At 44.5% G+C, this 19,892-nt stretch overlaps 1 protein-coding gene across 1 annotated transcript in view; it reads left to right on the top strand.

The window, feature by feature from the left end:
• The window catches only part of LOC141106770 (uncharacterized), a 177,774-nt gene that overhangs the window by 110,426 nt on the left and 47,456 nt on the right, over window positions 1-19,892 (top strand). The window contains 6 exon segments of the mRNA XM_073597697.1: window positions 8,185-8,414; window positions 16,338-16,481; window positions 16,576-16,735; window positions 16,852-16,949; window positions 17,063-17,201; window positions 17,954-18,600. Coding sequence (XP_073453798.1) covers window positions 8,185-8,414; window positions 16,338-16,481; window positions 16,576-16,735; window positions 16,852-16,949; window positions 17,063-17,201; window positions 17,954-18,600 — 1,418 coding nt within the window.

Below are 19,892 nucleotides of genomic sequence, written 5' to 3' on the forward strand. Positions count from 1 at the left end.
GTAATGTTTTATTTCTAGTTGGTGTGTCTACCATCTGACCCATAAAATTGTCCTGCAAGACATTAAGGAACTGGCGAGCCTTAAATGAATGCGCGGTTCCCTCCGCCCAGTCTATGTCTGGATAATTAAAATCCCCCATTATGATAACACTTCCCATCCTTGCTGCTAATCCAATTTAGTTACATAGTTACATAGTAGGTGAGGTTGAAAAAAGACACACGTCCATCAAGTCCAACCTATGTGTGTGATTATGTGTCAGTATTACATTACATATCCCTGTATGTTGCGGTCATTCAGGTGATTATCTAATAGTTTCTTGAAGCTATCAATGCTCCCCGCTGAGACCACCGCCTGTGGAAGGGAATTCCACATCCTTGCCACTCTTACAGTAAAGAACCCTCTACATAGTTTAAGGTTAAACCTCTTTTCTTCTAATTGTAATGAGTGGCCCCCAATTCTTATTAAACTCTCTTCTGTGAAAAAGTTTTATCCCTATTGTGGGGTCACCAGTACAGTATTTGTAAATTGAAATCATATCCCCTGTCAAGCATCTCTTCTCCAGAGAGAATAAGTTCAGCGCTCGCAACCTTTCCTCATAAGTAAGATCCTCCAGACCCTTTATTAGCTTTGTTGCCCTTCTTTGTACTCGCTCCATTTCCAGTACATCCTTCCTGAGGACTGGTGCCCAGAACTGGACAGCATACTCCAGGTGCGGCCGGACCAGAGTCTTGTAGAGTGGGAGAATTATCGTTTTATCTCTGGAGTTGATCCCCCTTTTAATGCATGCCAATATTCTGTTTGCTTTATTAGCAGCAGCTTGGCATTGCATGCCATTGCTGAGCCTATCATCTACTAGGACCCCCAGGTCCTTTTCCATCCTAGATTCCCCCAGAGGTTCTCCCCCCAGTGTATAGATTGCATTCATATTTTTGCCACCCAAATGCATTATTTTACATTTTTCTACATTGAACCTCATTTGCCATGTAGTCGCCCACCCCATTAATTTGTTCAGGTCTTTTTGCAAGGTTTCCACATCCTGCGGAGAAGTTATTGCCCTGCTTAGCTTAGTATCGTCTGCAAATACAGAGATTGAACTGTTTATCCCATCCTCCAGATCGTTTATAAACAAATTAAATAGGATTGGTCCCAGCACAGAACCCTGGGGAACCCCACTACCCACCCCTGACCATTCTGAGTATTCCCCATTTATCACCACCCTCTGAACACGCCCTTGTAGCCAGTTTTCAATCCATGTACTCACCCTATGGTCCATGCCAACGGACCTTATTTTGTACAGTAAACGTTTATGGGGAACTGTGTCAAATGCTTTTGCAAAATCCAGATACACCACGTCTACGGGCCTTCCTTTATCTAGATGGCAACTCACCTCCTCATAGAAGGTTAATAGATTGGTTTGGCAAGAACGATTCTTCATGAATCCATGCCGATTACTGCTAATGATATCGTTCTTATTACTAAAATCTTGTATATAGTCCCTTATCATCCCCTCCAAGAGTTTACATACTATTGATGTTAGGCTAACTGGTCTGTAAATTTGTGATAGGAGATCCGTCTCCACTTCCTCCCTCAGGTTAGGGGGCCTATAGCATACTCCCAGTATTATTTTCCCCTTAGCTTCATCCCTTTGGAGCTCTACCCATAGTATTATTCTTCATAAGGAAACACTGGGGGACACTAGGAATCATCTCCATTAGGAAACACTGGGAGACACTAGGAATCTTCTCCATTAGGAAACACTGGGGGACAGTAGGAATCTTCCTCATTAGGAAACACTCTAGACATTAGGAATCTTTATTATGGAACACAGGGACACTAGGAATCTTCCTGACTAAAGAACATTGGGGGATACTAAGAATCTTCTTCATTAGGAAACACTGGGGTCACCAGAAATCTTCTCCATTAGGAAACAGTGGGGGGGGGGGGACACTAGGAATCTTCTCCATTAGGAAACACTGGGGGCACTAGCAATCTTCTCCATTAGGAAACACTGGGGGCACTAGGAATCTTCTCCATTAGGAAACACTGGGGGAAACTAGGAATCTTCTCCATTAGGAAACACTGGTGGAAATTCGGAATCTTCCCCATTAGGAAACACGCTAGACTCTCGGAATCTTTATTATGGAACACAGGGAAACTAGGAATCTTCCTCATTAAAGAACATTTGGGGACACAAGGAATCTTCTTCATTAGGAAACACTGGGGTCATCAGAAATCTCCATTAGGAAACACTGGGGGGGGGGGGGGGGGGACTAGGAATCTTCTCCATTAGGAAACACTGGAGGACACTAGGAATCTTCTCCATTAGGAAATACTGGGGGCAATAGGAATCTTCTCCATTAGGTAACACTGGGGTCACTAGGAATATTCCCCATTAGGAAACACTGGGAGACACTAGGAATCTTCTCCAATAGGAAACACTGGGGTCACCAGGAATCTTCTCCATTAGGAACACTGGGAGACACTAGGAATCTTCTCCATTAGGAAACACTGTGGGACACTAGGAATCTTCCCCATTAGGAAACACTCTAGAGACTAGGAATCTTCTTTATTATGGAACACGGGGGACACTAGGAATCTTCCTCATTAAAGAACACTGGGGGACACTAGGAATCTTCTTCATTAGGAAACACGGGGGTCACCAGAAATCTTCTCCATTAGGAAACACTGGGGTCTCTAGGAATCTTCTCCATTAGGAAACACTGGGGGACACTAGGAATCTTCTTCATTAGGAAACACTGGGGGGCACTAGGAATCTTCCCCATTAGGAAACACTGGGGACAATAGGAATATTCTCCATTAGGAAACACTGGGAGACATCATGAATCTTCTCCATTAGGAAACACTGGGAGACACTAGGAATCTTCTCCATTAGGAAACACTGGAGGACAGTAGGAATCTTCTCCATTAGGAAACACTGGAGGACACTAGGAATCTTCTCCATTAGGAAACGCTAGGGATTAGGAAACACTGGGGTCATCAGAAATCTCCATTAGGAAACACTGAGGGGGGGGCACTAGGGATCTTCTCAATTAGGAAACACTGGAGGACATTAGGAATCTTCTCCATTAGGAAACAGTGGGGGAGCTAGGAATCTTCTCAATTAGGAAACACTGGAGGACACTAGAAATATTCTCCATTAGGAAACACTGGAGGACACTGGGAATCTTCTACATTAGAAAAAGCTAGGGTCTCTAGGAATCTTCTTCATTAGGAAACACTGGGGTCATCAGAAATCTCCATTAGGAAACACTGGGGGGGGGGGACTAGGAATCTTCTCCATTAGGAAACACTGGAGGACACTAGGAATCTTCTCCATTAGGAAATACGGGGGGCAATAGGAATCTTCTCCATTAGGTAACACTGGGTTCACTAGGAATATTCTCCATTAGGAAACACTGGGAGACACTAGGAATCTTCTCCAATAGGAAACACTGGGGTCACCAGGAATCTTCTCCATTAGGAACACTGGGAGACACTAGGAATCTTCTCCATTAGGAAACACTGTGGGACACTAGGAATCTTCCCCATTAGGAAACACTCTAGACACTAGGAATCTTCTTCATTAGGAAACACTGGGGACACTAGGAATCTTCCTCATTAAAGAACACTGGGGGACACTAGGAATCTTCTTCATTAGGAAACACTGGGGTCACCAGAAATCTTCTCCATTAGGAAACACTGGGGGGCACTAGGAATCTTCCCCATTAGGAAACACTGGGGACAATAGGAATATTCTCCATTAGGAAACACTGGGAGACATCATGAATCTTCTCCATTAGGAAACACTGGGAGACACTAGGAATCTTCTCCATTAGGAAACACTGGAGGACAGTAGGAATCTTCTCCATTAGGAAACGCTAGGGTCTCTAGGAATCTTCTCCATTAGGAAACACTGGGGTCATCAGAAATCTCCATTAGGAAACACTGGGGGGGGGGGGCACTAGGGATCTTCTCAATTAGGAAACACTGGAGGACATTAGGAATCTTCTCCATTAGGAAACAGTGGGGGAGCTAGGAATCTTCTCAATTAGGAAACACTGGAGGACACTAGAAATCTTCTCCATTAGGAAACACTGGAGGACACTGGGAATCTTCTACATTAGGAAACGCTAGGGTCTCTAGGAATCTTCTTCATTAGGAAACACTGGGGTCATCAGAAATCTCCATTAGGAAACACTGGGGTCTCTAGGAATCTTCTCCATTAGGAAACACTGGGGGACACTAGGAATCTTCTTCATTAGGAAACACTGGGGGGCACTAGGAATCTTCCCCATTAGGAAACACTGGGGACAGTAGGAATATTCTCCATTAGGAAACACTGGGAGACATCATGAATCTTCTCCATTAGGAAACACTGGAAGACACTAGGAATCTTCTCCATTAGGAAACACTGGGAGACACTAGGAATCTTCTCCATTAGGAAACACTGTGGGACACTAGAAATCTTCCCCATTAGGAAACACTCTAGAGACTAGGAATCTTCTTTATTATGGAACACGGGGGACACTAGGAATCTTCCTCATTAAAGAACACTGGGGGACACTAGGAATCTTCTTCATTAGGAAACACTGGGGTAACCAGAAATCTTCTCCATTAGGAAACACTGGGGTCTCTAGGAATCTTCTCCATTAGGAAACACTGGGGGACACTAGGAATCTTCTTCATTAGGAAACACTGGGGGGCACTAGGAATCTTCCCCATTAGGAAACACTGGGGACAGTAGGAATATTCTCCATTAGGAAACACTGGGAGACATCATGAATCTTCTCCATTAGGAAACACTGGAAGACACTAGGAATCTTCTCCATTAGGAAACACTGGAGGACAGTAGGAATCTTCTCCATTAGGAAACACTGGAGGACACTAGGAATCTTCTCCATTAGGAAACGCTAGTTTCTCTAGGAATCTTCTCCATTAGGAAACACTGGGGTCATCAGAAATCTCCATTAGGAAACACTGGGGGGGGGGGGCACTAGGGATCTTCTCAATTAGGAAACACTGGAGGACATTAGGAATCTTCTCCATTAGGAAACAGTGGGGGGGGGGCACTAGGGATCTTCTCAATTAGGAAACACTGGAGGACATTAGGAATCTTCTCCATTAGGAAACAGTGGGGGAGCTAGGAATCTTCTCAATTAGGAAACACTGGAGGACACTAGAAATCTTCTCCATTAGGAAACACTGGAGGACACTGGGAATCTTCTACATTAGGAAACGCTAGGGTCTCTAGGAATCTTCTCCATTAGGAAACACTGGGGTCATCAGAAATCTCCATTAGGAAACACTGGGGTCTCTAGGAATCTTCTCCATTAGGAAACACTGGGGGGCACTAGGAATCTTCTCCATTAGGAAACACTGGGGACAGTAGGAATATTCTCCATTAGGAAACACTGGGAGACATCATGAATCTTCTCCATTAGGAAACACTGGAAGACACTAGGAATCTTCTCCATTAGGAAACACTGGGAGACACTAGGAATCTTCTCCATTAGGAAACACTGTGGGACACTAGAAATCTTCCCCATTAGGAAACACTCTAGAGACTAGGAATCTTCTTTATTATGGAACACGGGGGACACTAGGAATCTTCCTCATTAAAGAACACTGGGGGACACTAGGAATCTTCTTCATTAGGAAACACTGGGGTAACCAGAAATCTTCTCCATTAGGAAACACTGGGGTCTCTAGGAATCTTCTCCATTAGGAAACACTGGGGGACATTAGGAATCTTCTTCATTAGGAAACACTGGGGGGCACTAGGAATCTTCCCCATTAGGAAACACTGGGAGACATCATGAATCTTCTCCATTAGGAAACACTGGAAGACACTAGGAATCTTCTCCATTAGGAAACACTGGGGGACAGTAGGAATCTTCTTCATTAGGAAACACTGGGGGGCACTAGGAATCTTCCCCATTAGGAAACACTGGGAGACATCATGAATCTTCTCCATTAGGAAACACTGGAAGACACTAGGAATCTTCTCCATTAGGAAACACTGGGGGACAGTAGGAATCTTCTCAATTAGGAAACACTGGAGGACATTAGGAATCTTCTCCATTAGGAAACAGTGGGGGAGCTAGGAATCTTCTCAATTAGGAAACACTGGAGGACACTAGAAATCTTCTCCATTAGGAAACACTGGAGGACACTGGGAATCTTCTACATTAGGAAATGCTAGGGTCTCTAGGAATCTTCTCCATTAGGAAACACTGGGGGGGGGGGGGGGGGAATCACTAGAGATCTTCTCAATTAGGAAACACTGGAGGACACTAGGAATCTTCTCCATTAGGAAACACTGGAGGACACTAGAAGTCTTCTCCATTAGGAAACACTGGGGGAACTAGGAATCTTTTCCATTAGGAAACACTGGGGTCTCTAGGAATCTTCTCCATTAGGAAACACTGGGGGACACTAGGAATCTTCTTCATTAGGAAACACTGGGGGGCACTAGGAATCTTCCCCATTAGGAAACACTGGGAGACATCATGAATCTTCTCCATTAGGAAACACTGGAAGACACTAGGAATCTTCTCCATTAGGAAACACTGGGGGACAGTATGAATCTTCTTCATTAGGAAACACTGGGGGGCACTAGGAATCTTCCCCATTAGGAAACACTGGGAGACATCATGAATTTTCTCCATTAGGAAACACTGGAAGACACTAGGAATCTTCTCCATTAGGAAACACTGGGGGACAGTAGGAATCTTCTCAATTAGGAAACACTGGAGGACATTAGGAATCTTCTCCATTAGGAAACAGTGGGGGAGCTAGGAATCTTCTCAATTAGGAAACACTGGAGGACACTAGAAATCTTCTCCATTAGGAAACACTGGAGGACACTGGGAATCTTCTACATTAGGAAATGCTAGGGTCTCTAGGAATCTTCTCCATTAGGAAACACTGGGGGGGGGGGGGGATCACTAGAGATCTTCTCAATTAGGAAACACTGGAGGACACTAGGAATCTTCTCCATTAGGAAACACTGGAGGACACTAGAAATCTTCTCCATTAGGAAACACTGGGGGAACTAGGAATCTTCTCCATTAGGAACCACTGAATTAGGAATCCATTAGGAATCCAGTGAGCTCGGGTGGGGGGGCAGTTCGGCAGAGAGCCAGTGACTGATAGTCATAAGCACTCTGCTCATGGAGCTGTGAGAACCAACCGCTCAGTAGTGTTCTATCATTCGGTTCTCAGTGTTAGAGGCACCAGGGGACAGATGAAGCACTGGCGATGCTGCATCCACCTACAGTGGGTAAGTATGAATCTAAAAAAAACAAAAAACATACATCACCTTTAAAGCGGAGTTACACTGAAAAATGGTACTTCCACTTTAAGGGAAGGTGACCCCCTGACATGCCAAATTTGGCATGTCATTTTTTTTTGGGGGGGGGGGGGCGCGGAAACCCTCTTTTTACCGCAACGCCAGAAGTAAGTTCACTTCTCCCCCCTCCCTCTCGGCAATCATCTGGGACACGTCACAGGACCCAGATGATTGCCCGGTCAGTCACAGCACGCAGGTGCTTGGCGCTGAAGCCACAGCCGGGGCGCACACAGTGGCAATGCTGGCGCTGCAGAGAGGAGGGGGAGATCGTTCCCCCCGCTAGGGTTGCCACCTCATCGCTTTAAATCTGAACACATATGAATTACACAGATTCTGAGGCTAATTTAATGCAGATAAGGCACCAAGTGAGTCTAATTACCACCTTAATCAGCCGCAGAACCTGTGCAATTAATATGTGTTCGGTTTTAAAGGAATGAGGTGGCAACCCTATCCCCCGCATCGCTGGACCCTGGGACAGGTAAATGGCCGATTATTAAAAGTCAGCAGCTGCAGTATTTGTACTTTTATTTTTTTTTTTTTTTTTTTAGTCGGAACTCTGCTTTAAGTGATTTGAGTTGCAGCACACATGTACAACTAGATGATGTTGATGGGGCAACAGAGGCTTTGAACACTAGCTATCCATTTCTCCTGATTCCTGTATATGATCAATGAAAACAATCTTCTGGCAGACATTTTATTGTAGCCCTTATATGTTGACATATAACTAAATGAATATGACACTTGTCTTAGAAATTCTTCCTGTTCCCATCTGCTGGCTATTTATGTTGGATTTCTCTAATAGAAGTCCTCGGGTTTTAGCATTGTTTTATCATGAACAGTGTGTGCCTCTAAATCTGTGGGCTACAACAAAATGGCCGACAGGAACCAACAACAGAAGAGCCTGTCTTTCACCCATGATGCTGAGCATTGGAGGGGGGGATGGGTGCTATTGTTGCAGGAAGTGAATGGAACAGAGTTGGGAGCGATGGAGGCAAACTGCACCAACCTGACGGAGAGGATATTACGGCTCACCCTGGAGATCATCTACCTGCTGACCGGGGAGGTGAGGAGGATTCTGGGAGCGCAACCGATCTGTTTGGTTCATTTTATTGATTGATACCTGACCGAAAAAATAACTTTCCTCCGGAATTATTCTAGCAACAGATCACCGGGAAGTGTCTCAGGGACGTATTTTTGGTTTGCTATTTTTATTTGTAATTTTTTTTTTAACTCACAAAAAATGACACATTTATATAAAAAAAAACTTTTTTTATGCAAATGGATGAAATTTAATTTTTTTAATTGAAAACAAGTTACAAGAAAAAGTTGGATAATTGCAAACATTTTTGTTTCTAAAGATTTTTTTTTTTGTGGTTATGTCATCACGGGTATGCATGTTTTTTATTCTTTTTTTTTTTTTTTTTTTAACCACTTGCGGACCACCCACCGTACGTATACTGCAGCAGCGCAGCCGCTCTGTGCCAGATCACGTGACCTGGTACGTGATGTGACACTTCCAAGTCTGGGGCACACGCGCGCGCTGCCGGTGACGCGTTTCCGCTGTTGTGATCACACACAGCGGCGGGTACCGCAGGCTCGCTGACCTCGGATTACACAGTTCAGAGGCAGAACGACAGTCTGCCGATGTAAACAAGGCAGATTGCCGTTCTCTCAGAAGGGAAGGGACGGTATTGATTCTGTGTTTCTGCTAAGTTTGGATCAATACCTTCCCCTAGTCAAATCACCTCCCCCCACAGTGAGTAAGCACAACCTGGGGACATGTTTAACCCTTTGATCGCCCCTGATGTTAACCCCTTCCCTGCCAGTCTCACTAGTACAGTGACAGTGCATATTTTGTAGCACCGATCACTGTATTAGGGCACTTTCACGATGGGGCGGGGGCATCGGCGGTAAAGCACCTCTATATTTAACGGCGCTTAACCAACGTTTTAGCGGCACTTTTCGACCGATAGCGGGGTGCTTTTGACCGGCCGATGAAGGGGTTAATAGCGTCCGCAAAGCGCCGCTGCCGAATTGCTTTGCAGGCGATTTGGCGGCGCTGCCCATTGATTTCAATGAGCAGGCTCGCTTTAGGAGCGGTGTATACACCGCTCCTGAAGCGCCCCAAAGATACTGCTTGCAGGACTTTTTTTAACGTGGCTTTCACACTGGAGTGACAGGAGAGGCGCTTTGCAGGAGCTTTTTAGCGCTAAAGCGCCTATAAAGCGCCTAAGTGTCACTGTTTCCCAAAAAGTGTCAGCATCTGATTGCCCGCCGCAATTTCGCAGTCCCGCTCTAAGTCGCTGATTGCTACCAATACTAGTTAAAAAAAAGATAAATCCCATAGTTTGCGCTATAACTTTTGTGCAAAACAATTAATATATGGTTATTGCGATTTTTTTTTTTTTTTTTTTTTTTTTTTTTATTGATGAAGATATTAGATTTTTTTTTTTTTAAATTTGGTATGTGTTTTATAGCTGAAAGTAAAAAATATATTTTTTTTCTTCAAAATTGTCAGTCTTTTTTGGTTTATAGTGCAAAAAATAAAAACCGCAGAGGTGATCAAATGCCACGAAGGATGAGCTCCGGCGTGTTCGCACAGCCCACGTGTAGAGCCAGCCAGGAAGTCGGCACTAATCACAGGCATTGAGACATTGTCCCGATGTGCGGCTGCAGAGATGGGGAAATGTCTCACTGCCTGTGATTAGCGCAACGCAGCGCCGACTTCCTGGCCGGCTCTGCACGTGGGCTGTGCGAACACGCTGGAGCTCATCCTTAAATGCCACCAAAAGAAAGCTCTATTTGTGGGAAAAAAAGGACATTGATTTTATTTGGGTACAGCATCGCACGACCGCGCAATTGTCAAATAACTGCTTGCCGACCAGCCGCCACAGTTATACTGTGGCAGGTTGGCACGGCTGCGCAAATCGGCGTCATTGTACATCGACTGCTTTAAGAAGCTATAAGTGGCCACGATGTCCGCCGGGCCACCCACAAACGCTCCTCAAAGAGCCAGGACAGGGATCTGTCAATGTAGACAGACAGGGGAGTAGAGAGAGATCTGCTGTTCCTAGTGATCAGGAACAGCGATCTCTCTCCTCCTCCAGTCAGTCCCCTCCCCCCTACAGTTAGAAATGCCTCCCTAGGGAACACGTTTAACCCCTAGATCGCCCCCTAGTGTTAACCCCTTCCCTGCATCCCTGCCAGTGTCATTTATACAGTAATCAGTGGCTATTTTTAGCTCTGATTGCTGTATAAATGTCACTGGTCCCAAAAAAGTGTCAAAAGTGTCTGATCTGTCCGCCGCAATGTCGCAGTCCCGCTAAAAATCACTGATCGCCGCCATTACTAGTAAAATAAATAAATAAATAATAAAAATGCCATAAATCTATCCCCTATTTTGTAACCAATCAATATACGTTTTTTTTTTTACCAAAAATATGTAGAAGAATACATATTGGGCTAAACTAATGAAGAAATTTGTTTTTTTATGGATATTTGTTATAGCAAAAAGTAAAAAATATTGTTTTGTTTTTTTTTTCAGAATTGTCGCTTTTTTTTTTGTTTATAGCGCAAAAAAAAAAAGGCGAAGAGGTGATCAAATGCCACCAAAAGAAAGCTCTATTTGTGGGGGAAAAAAACGACATAAATTTTTTTTGGGTACAATGTCGCATGACCGCGCAATTGTCAGTTAAAGCGACGCAGTGCCGTATGGAAAAATATGACCTGGTCATTAAGGGGGATAAATCTTCCAGAGGTCAAGTGGTTAAAGCGAAGTTCTGTGGTCACATTATACAGTAATTTTATAACAATAACATTGTAATTACAATACAAATAATATTTATTTTTGACAATCCAATATAAGCTGTAGGATCTTCCTTCATGTTGTGAGTGCTGCCTGTCTGCTGGCCATCTCTTTCCACAATTTCCTGGATTCCCAGCATGATTTACAGCTTTGTTCTCCGTTTTTTACTTTCGGTTTCTAAGGACTACATGTCCCATGGTACCTCACTGCCTGCAAGCAGTGATTCTTGTACTGACCCCCACCTCCTAAAACTCCTCTTCTCTGCTCCTCTGTAGATCAGAAGGCGGGCCCTGCAAAATGTGTGACACAGCAGTGCCTACCCACAGGGCATAGTGACTATGTGTTACGGAATTCAATTAAGGAAATTTATGGGGATCTTGACAAAGTAAGTGTAGCAAAGTCCCAGGCCTCCTTCGGTCTAATGAGAACCTCCAGGGCCAGAGATAGCCGACATCCTTCTGTACGTGATGGGTTGGTGGGTGCAAGATAATTAAAGTTATTGGGCGCCAAAAGAGAGTTTATTTCTCTTAAGAGTCTTTTTTGGGGGGAGAGATGGTTAGGGCCAGGATACCCTTAGGTAGTTGCAAGGTTAAGTGGCAGACTCCGAGACTTCAATAGGAGGACAGCCATGCAGGAAAAGGCATCCAGCAAGACGCCACATCAGCATGTGTAGGAATGCTGTCTCCTATGGCAACAGTCTTTAACAGCTTCAGATCCGGGCCATTGCCAAATGACGGCAACAGCGCGGATCTAAATTGCCGGGACGACGTCTATTGACGTCGTCCCGTGCATGAGCGGCCTGCGCGCCCCCTGCAGGGCGCGCACGGCGCGCTCGGTGATCAGCGAGTCTATGAGACTCGCCTGATCACAGATCAGAGTAAGGGGTTGGTCCCGACCCCTTACCACATGATCAGCTGTCAGCCAATGACAGCTGATCATGTGATGTAAACAGAGCCGAGGAGGAAAAAAAAAACCCGATCACCGGCGGCCGTGATCGGGACATCAGTCCCGATCACGGCGATCTTCTAACACAAGGCAATAGGCAGCAGTGCTGCCTACCAGTGCCCACCAGCGTCACCCATCAGTGCCCACAGTGCCAACAATCAGCGCCACCCATCAATGCCCACAGTGCTACCCATCAGTGCCCACAGTGCCACCCATCAGTGCCCACAGTGCCACCCATCAGTACCACCCATCAGTGCCACCCATCAGCACCCACATCAGTGCCACCCATCAGCACCCACATCAGTGCAACCTATCAGTGCCCATCAGTGTCACCTACCAGTGCCCATAAGTGCCCATCAGTGCCACCCATCAATGCCCCCCCATCCGTGGTACCTATCCGTGGTACCTATCCGTGCCACCCATCCGTGCCACCCATCCGTGCCACCCATCCGTGCCACCCATCCGTGCCACCCATCTGTGCCACCCATCCGTGCCACCCATCCGTGGCCATCAGTGCCGCCTTATCTGTCCCCATCAGTGCCGCCTTATCTGTCCCCATCAGTGCCGCCTTAACTGTGCCTATCAGTGCCGCCTTAACTGTGCCCATCAGTGCCGCCTTATCTGTGCCTATCCGTGCCCATCAGTGCAGCCTATCAGTGCCCACCAGTGCTGCCTCATCAGCGCATATCAATGAAGGAGAAAAATTACCTGTTTGCACAATTTTATAACAAACTATTAAACATGATTTTTTTTTTTTCAAAAATGTCCATCTTTTTTTGTTTGTTTAGCAAAAAATAAAAATCCCAGATGTGATCAAATACCACCAAAAGAAAGCTCTATTTGTGGGAAAAAAATGATAAAAATTTCATTTGGGTACAGTGTTGTATGACCGCGCAATTGTCATTCAAAGTGCGACAGTGCTGAAAGCTCAAAATTGGTCTGGGCAGGAGGGGGGTTGAAGTACCCAGTAAGCAAGTGGTTAACCGTTCCTAACACAAAGCGTAACAGTTCCTTCAGTTCCACTACAGTCACTTCTTGTAGTTCTTCAGCCCACTAAGCTCCCGGTCTCTCACTAAACTAGATGATTCACTGACACTGAATCCTTTGAGCTCCTCCAATCTTCACGGTGGTGTCTTCCTCAAGCGTCACCCCCGTCTCTCTGCTTGCTCCCTAGCTTGCAACTCCAGATGCTTCTCAAGCTTCACCCCACTGGCCCGATCTGTCCCTGGCTTGACACACAAGGCTGCCCTGCAAGCGTCACCTCCGCTGGTTGGGTCCCTGGCTTGATACCCACTGAAGTTTCCTGCTTCTTCACCAACCCCGGTTGGTGGGAATACTGCTCCGGTACTTGCCTCAGTTACTCACTGTGGCCCCTGGTAATGAGGTGGTTGGTTCCTTTGTGGCGACAGCTTCCCCTCTACCTCCGACCACGACAGGCTCTCCGGCCCGCAGAACCGTCACTTCTGGTTGGACTGCAAACCGCAATCCCAACCCTGCGCTGCTCTCTTGCTTCTGGATAGGTTAGGTCCTCAGAAAGCCTAGCAGCCAGATGTGCCCGGGATAGACCTCATCTCCGGCCTAGCAACCCGGGCAATACAACACACGTCCACCCAGACAGCCATCCAGGTGATACAGAGCATAGATCACCTGACTCCACCCGAATAGATAGGTTTTCCTAGCAGGCCAAGAGATTCAAGAAAACCCCTGCCCATTGGCTGAGATACCCCATCTACCCATAACCTGACCTTGCAATGCCCTTCTCATATCCAGTACCAACAAGTACCCGGCCACCTAGTGGTAGAAGAAAAAAGTGTAACAAGGTAGGGAGAAATCAATTGATCTCTAACAATTAGCCAAGATTCCTGGCAAATACATTTTTGAGGCGCAACACTGTCAAAACTCGATCCTCGGGGATCGGGGATCGAACCTGTGTCTCTGCAAAGCAGGGACTAGAATCCATCACTTCCCTTAGTGGAAGCAGCACACAGTAAACACAAACACTGGTTAGGCACACAGGTAACCCTTTGATCGCCCTAGATGTTTAACCCTTTCCCAGCCAGTGTCGTCAGTACAGTGACAGTGCCTATTTTTAGCACTGATCATTGTATTGCTGTCACTGGTTCCCACAAAGTGTCAGATTGTCCGCCACAATATTGCAGTCCGGCTAAAAGTCACTGATTGCCTCCATTGCTAGTATTAAAAAAAAAAAAATTCCATAAATATATCCCATAGTTTGTAGACGCTATAACGTTTGCGTAAACCAATCAATATACACTTATTGGGTTTTTTTTAACCAAAATTATGTAGCAGAATACATATTGGCCTAAATTTATGAAGAAATTTGATTTTTGTAATTTTTTTTTATTGGATGTATTTTATAGCAGAAAATAAAAAAATAGTTTGTTTTTTTTTTTCAAAATTTTTTTTTTTTTGTTTAAGCGAAAAAAATTAAATGCAGAGGTGATCAAATACCACTAAAAGACAGCTCTATTTGTGGGGAACAAATAAAATATAAATATAATAATAAATAATAAATAACTATAATATAATTTTTATTTGGGTACAGTGTCACACGACCGCGCAATTGTCGGTTAAAAAGTGCAAAAAAATGGCCTGGTCAGGAAGGGGGGTAAGTCTTCCAGTGCTGAAGTGGTTATAGGCTTAGGCTGTAACGTAGCATGGCATCCTTTTATCTGAGTACTGAAATGGACAAGGGGTCATTCTCCTCAATTCTTATCATCTTAACCACTTCGATACCGGGCACTTAGGCACCTTCCTGCCCAGACCAATTTTCAGCTTTCAGTGCTGTCGCAGTTTGAATGACAATTGCGCGGTCATACAGCACTGTACACAAACTAGATTTTTATCATTTTGTTCCCACAAATATAGCTTTCTTTTAGTGGTATTTGATCACCTCTGCGGTTTTTATTTTTTACTAAACAAATAAAAAAAGACCGAAAATTTCGAAAAAAAATAAAAGTTCTTGCTTTTGTTTCTGTTAAAAAAAATTGTAAATAAGTAAGTTTTCTCTTTCACTGATGGGCAGTGATAAAGCGGCACTGACAGGCACTGATGCGGCGGCACCGATGAGGTGGCACCAATGAGCGTGCACTGACGGGCACTGACGATGGGTACTGATATGCGGCACTGATGGGTGGCATTCATATGCAGCACTGATGGGTGGCACTGGGTGGCACTGATGGGCACTGATAGGCGACACTGATGGGCAATGAAAGGCGGCACTGCTGGGCACTGATAGGGTGGCGCTGATAGGCGGCACTGCTGGGCACTGATAGGCACTGATACGTGGCACTGATGGGCACTGATACGCGACATGAGGCACTGATGGGCATCCCTGGTGGCACTGGCAGTGGTAGGCATTGAAGTGGGCACTGACTGGCAGCTGCCTGGGCACACAGTGGCATTTCCCTGGTGGTCTAGGGGCATACCTGGTGGTCCAGTGTGGATCGCTTCCCTGGTGGTCCTGGGCGGCTTCCCTGGTGGTCCTGGGTGGGATCCGAGGGGGGCTGTGCTGATAAACAATCAGCACAGACCCCCCCTGTCAGGAGAGCAGCCGATCGGCTCTCCTCTACTTGCGTCTGTCAGACGCGACTGAGGAAAAGCCAATCACCGGCTCTTTCTATTTACATCGTGATCAGCCGTGATTGGACACGGCTGATCACGTGGTAAAGAGTTTCCGTCGGAGACTCTTTACCTAGATCGGTGTTGCGGGGTGTCAGACTGACACCCCGCAACAACGATCGCCGCGATGCGCGCCCCCGGGGGCGCGCAGCGGCTCGATATTCCTGATCACGTCATATGACGTCCGGTCAGGAATATCAAACCACTTTGCCGCCATCATTTGGTAATAGGGCGGGTGGCAAGTGGTTAACCTTCTATTGTTTGCTATAAAACTAAAGCAGGCTAGAGTTGGGAGGGGTTATACTGGGCTGTCCTTACAGCTTTGTTTTGCCAGTATTCACTCTCCTGAAGGCAGCAGGAAACCCAGAGTACCGAAAAATACTTCATCCTGTGTCCCTTAAGGGGGTGCTTACAATGGTCAGCTTTTATTTATTCATGTAAAACCTTTATCCCAAAAGGAACAAAATGGTTTGCTGTGATTTGCTGAAAGAGAGATGTTGTGGATCAGATCCTAGCAAAAAAATGGTAATGGCAGCAAGTTGTAGCTTCTTTTGCTGGGAAATGTATATAGTGATTACTAATCTCTCTCCACAGGATAACATAGTTGTGAAGAAGACATTGGGAGTTAGAAAAAGTCCAGTTATGGTTCCGCTAAATTCCTTACTGATTCAAGAAAAAAACAATGAACAGAAGATCTTAGAAGCCACCAAGAAGATGATGGAGCTGCTGACAGGACAGGTGAGCGGTGCTGGGAATTCCGGGACATTGTGTCAGCATGTCTCAATTGAAGAGCAGAGGCATTAATAATACTTTATTTTACTTTTACATTCAGAATGGAAACTGGAGCAATTTTAATATCGTTATTAAAGAAGAGATAAAAGATGGAGAGGAGGAGGAGGATGGTATGATGAAAGAGCAAGAATATTTAGAAGGACACAAGGATCTCTACAAGGACATTATGATGGATGATCAGCCGCCCCTCACATCACCGGGTAAGAGGAGACTTTATTGTAAAGGAGAGAGCAGTACGGAGGGTCCACCTAGATCCCCCATCATCTGATAAACACATAGAAACAATGTATTCAGTCAGTGTGTGTGTTTCCTACAGATGGATCCAGTAATGGGAACCCACCAGAGAGATGTCCCCGTCCTCTGTATTCCCGGGATTCCACACAGGAAGATCACACCATCCCTCACCATGATCAGGTAGGTGGGACTGAGGATGCTGAATGCAAACTCAACTCTAAACTGTATAAGATGATATTCTTCTTCTATGTAGTCTCAGGATAATAGTTCTCAGCATCATTTTGTGATTTTAGGGGGTAGACGTAATCAATATCAAAACCGAGTTTAAAGAAGAAGAAGAGATCTTTGTGAGCGGAGACCAGATGACTATGACAGAAGATGAAATGATGGTGACAATTACCAAGGAGGAATCTTCTCTAGATGTCAGCACAGGTAAGTATTATATACATAAAATGCAGCAGTTTAGATACATGGATTGATCAAATATAATAAAAAATCTACAAACCTTTACACAAATTTTTTACCGGGGTGCACTATCTTTCAAAAGAATAAAATTGGCTTGTTATATGATGGAAAAGTATTCATTCTACCTATATTATATCCCATGCCATGGAAAAACTGTACACCATATGAAAGGCCGTCAATATAATGTCATGTTTTCAACAAACGAGGAGGAGATACTGTACACCATATGAAAGGTCCATCTCCATTCCTCAATATAACATCATGTTCCCAACAAATGAGATGGAGATACTGTACACCATATGAAAGGTCCATCTCCATTCCTCAATATAACGTCATGTTCCCAACAAATGAGGAGGAGATACTGTACACCATATGAAAGGTCCATCTCCATTCCCCAATGAACGTCATGTTCCCAACAAATGAGGAGGAGATACTGTACACCATATGAAAGGTCCATCTCCATTCCTCAATATAACATCATGTTCCCAACAAATGAGGTGGGGGAAAGTCCATCTATATTTCTCACTATATTAATATCATTAGTGTATGTAGACCTCCATCCATTGTGTTATAGTTGCTTTGTACACCTTATCTGACTTCTATCTTTTGTGTTATCACTTTACCCAGTTCATTAGCTCAACATACGTGACTGCTAACTACAAAACATGAACTTTAAACATGCTATTATTATTAATAATATAAAAAATTACTTCCAACAGGAGGACACGGAGGCTGGAAAACCCCAGAGGGACGTCCTGTTTTTTCTTCGCATTATAATAGGGAAGATATGGATATGGCACATTATTCTCCAGGAGTAAGCAATGTTAATAAAAATAAACATCACAAAACTAGATCAGCAGATCTTACCAATCACTCAATAGTATGTGATTTATCCAAAGATAAATCAGGTACTATTATCTCGAATGTCCAACCACGCTGTCGTAGAGGAGATAAATCATCAGACCCTTCTAATCCTGAGAAATCGTCTCCCAATAATTTGCATTCATTTCAGGATTCATTCACAAAAAAACATGACCCGGTTGTACCACAGAAAATCCGCTCAAGTGAAAAACCCTTTATGTGCTATGTGTGTGAGAAGTCCTTCTTAAGGAAATCCGAGATCGTTCGACACCTGAGAATTCACACCGGGGAGAGGCCCTTCTCATGTACAGAGTGTGGAAAGTCCTTCACCAACAAATCAGAGCTCACCATACACCAGAGAGTCCACACCGGCGAGAAGCCCTTTCCCTGTTCTGAGTGCGGAAAGAGCTTCTCTAATAAGGGAAACCGCGATAAACACATGAGGATCCACACCGGTGAGAAACCGTTTTCCTGTTTAGATTGCGGCAAATGTTTTGCACAGAAAGTGACACTAATTCTCCACCAGAGAACACACACCACCTGAGACCGTTGAAAAACCGGCGTTGTAGCATCCCAGACTGAATCGATGTGTCCATAGAAAAGTTGTACCATAAAGACGAGGCAATGTGGAAGGATCAGCCAACTCATATGGAATACTTTAGTTTATTGTTGTGGTGTAACCTCTGTTTTTGTATTTCATTACTTACAACAAATACTTATTTTATTTATAATTTATTATGCATCTTCATGATGTAGATTTGCAAAAAAAAAGTTTTTGCTTCTTGGGGATTTCCCCTTCTTCCTGTTATGTCATGCAAGCAAGAATTGCTGGAAATCTCTCCAGTCGTCAATATAACTTTATTTAGTAAAGCGAGGAAGAGTTTGATCCACTTTTTATGGTTGGAGGTGTCCCCATCAGAGAGACTTATAGTTGTCAGGGGCACAAGAAGTCATAAAAATTTCCTTTACAGGGATAAAGAAAACACTAACCTGACTGATTCTCTCTTCTCCTTCAATCAGTTTTTGCTGGGTTTCCATTTTATTTACTGAAGTTCTCTGGAAGGAATGGTTGGGTCCTTCCTTTTGTTACATAAAGATAAGCATTCAAATAAAGTTCTCATTGGTAAACCATAGTGTGGACTGGTTTTGTTTGTGTTATCACTTGTTCTTCATCAGCAATGATAAGAGGGTGACTTACTGGAACATGGTGTTTTCTAAGATGGGTGCTTAGACATCCCATGCTGATCCTGACTTGCAGAGATCTAAAGTAGCTTCCAAAAAGCAGGAGTTCCTGGGTTTTCACAGCTCAGGTGTGTAACTTTGGTGTCCTTTATCAGGAACATGGGTAAGGCTTTCCATCAACAGAAGGTATATTCTGAGAGAGCCCTTGGATCTGTGCATCAAGCTGCAGACCGTTCTAGAATGCTGCTTATCATATTGATCAGTCATGGTACAAACTACCTGGGCTAAACTAACAGCCCTCTGGATAGCTCAACAGTGCCTGGCAGATAATATGACTTACTGAAGCCCCAAATCACAGCAATCACTAGGAAATAAGGGGGACATTAGGACGCTTCTCAGCTATGAAACATGGGGGGGAATAGGAATCTTCTCATCTTCAAAACACAGGGGACACTAGGAATCTTCTCAACTACGAAACACAGGGGATACTAGGAATACTCTCAGCTACAAAATAAGTAACACTAGGAATATTGTCAGCTACCAAATACAGGGGACACTAGGAATAGTCTCAGCTACGAAACACAGGGGACATTAGGACTCTTCTCAGCTATGAAA

The sequence above is a fragment of the Aquarana catesbeiana genome, linkage group LG08, assembly GCF_042186555.1.
Source record: "Aquarana catesbeiana isolate 2022-GZ linkage group LG08, ASM4218655v1, whole genome shotgun sequence".
Classification (NCBI taxonomy): domain Eukaryota; kingdom Metazoa; phylum Chordata; class Amphibia; order Anura; family Ranidae; genus Aquarana; species Aquarana catesbeiana.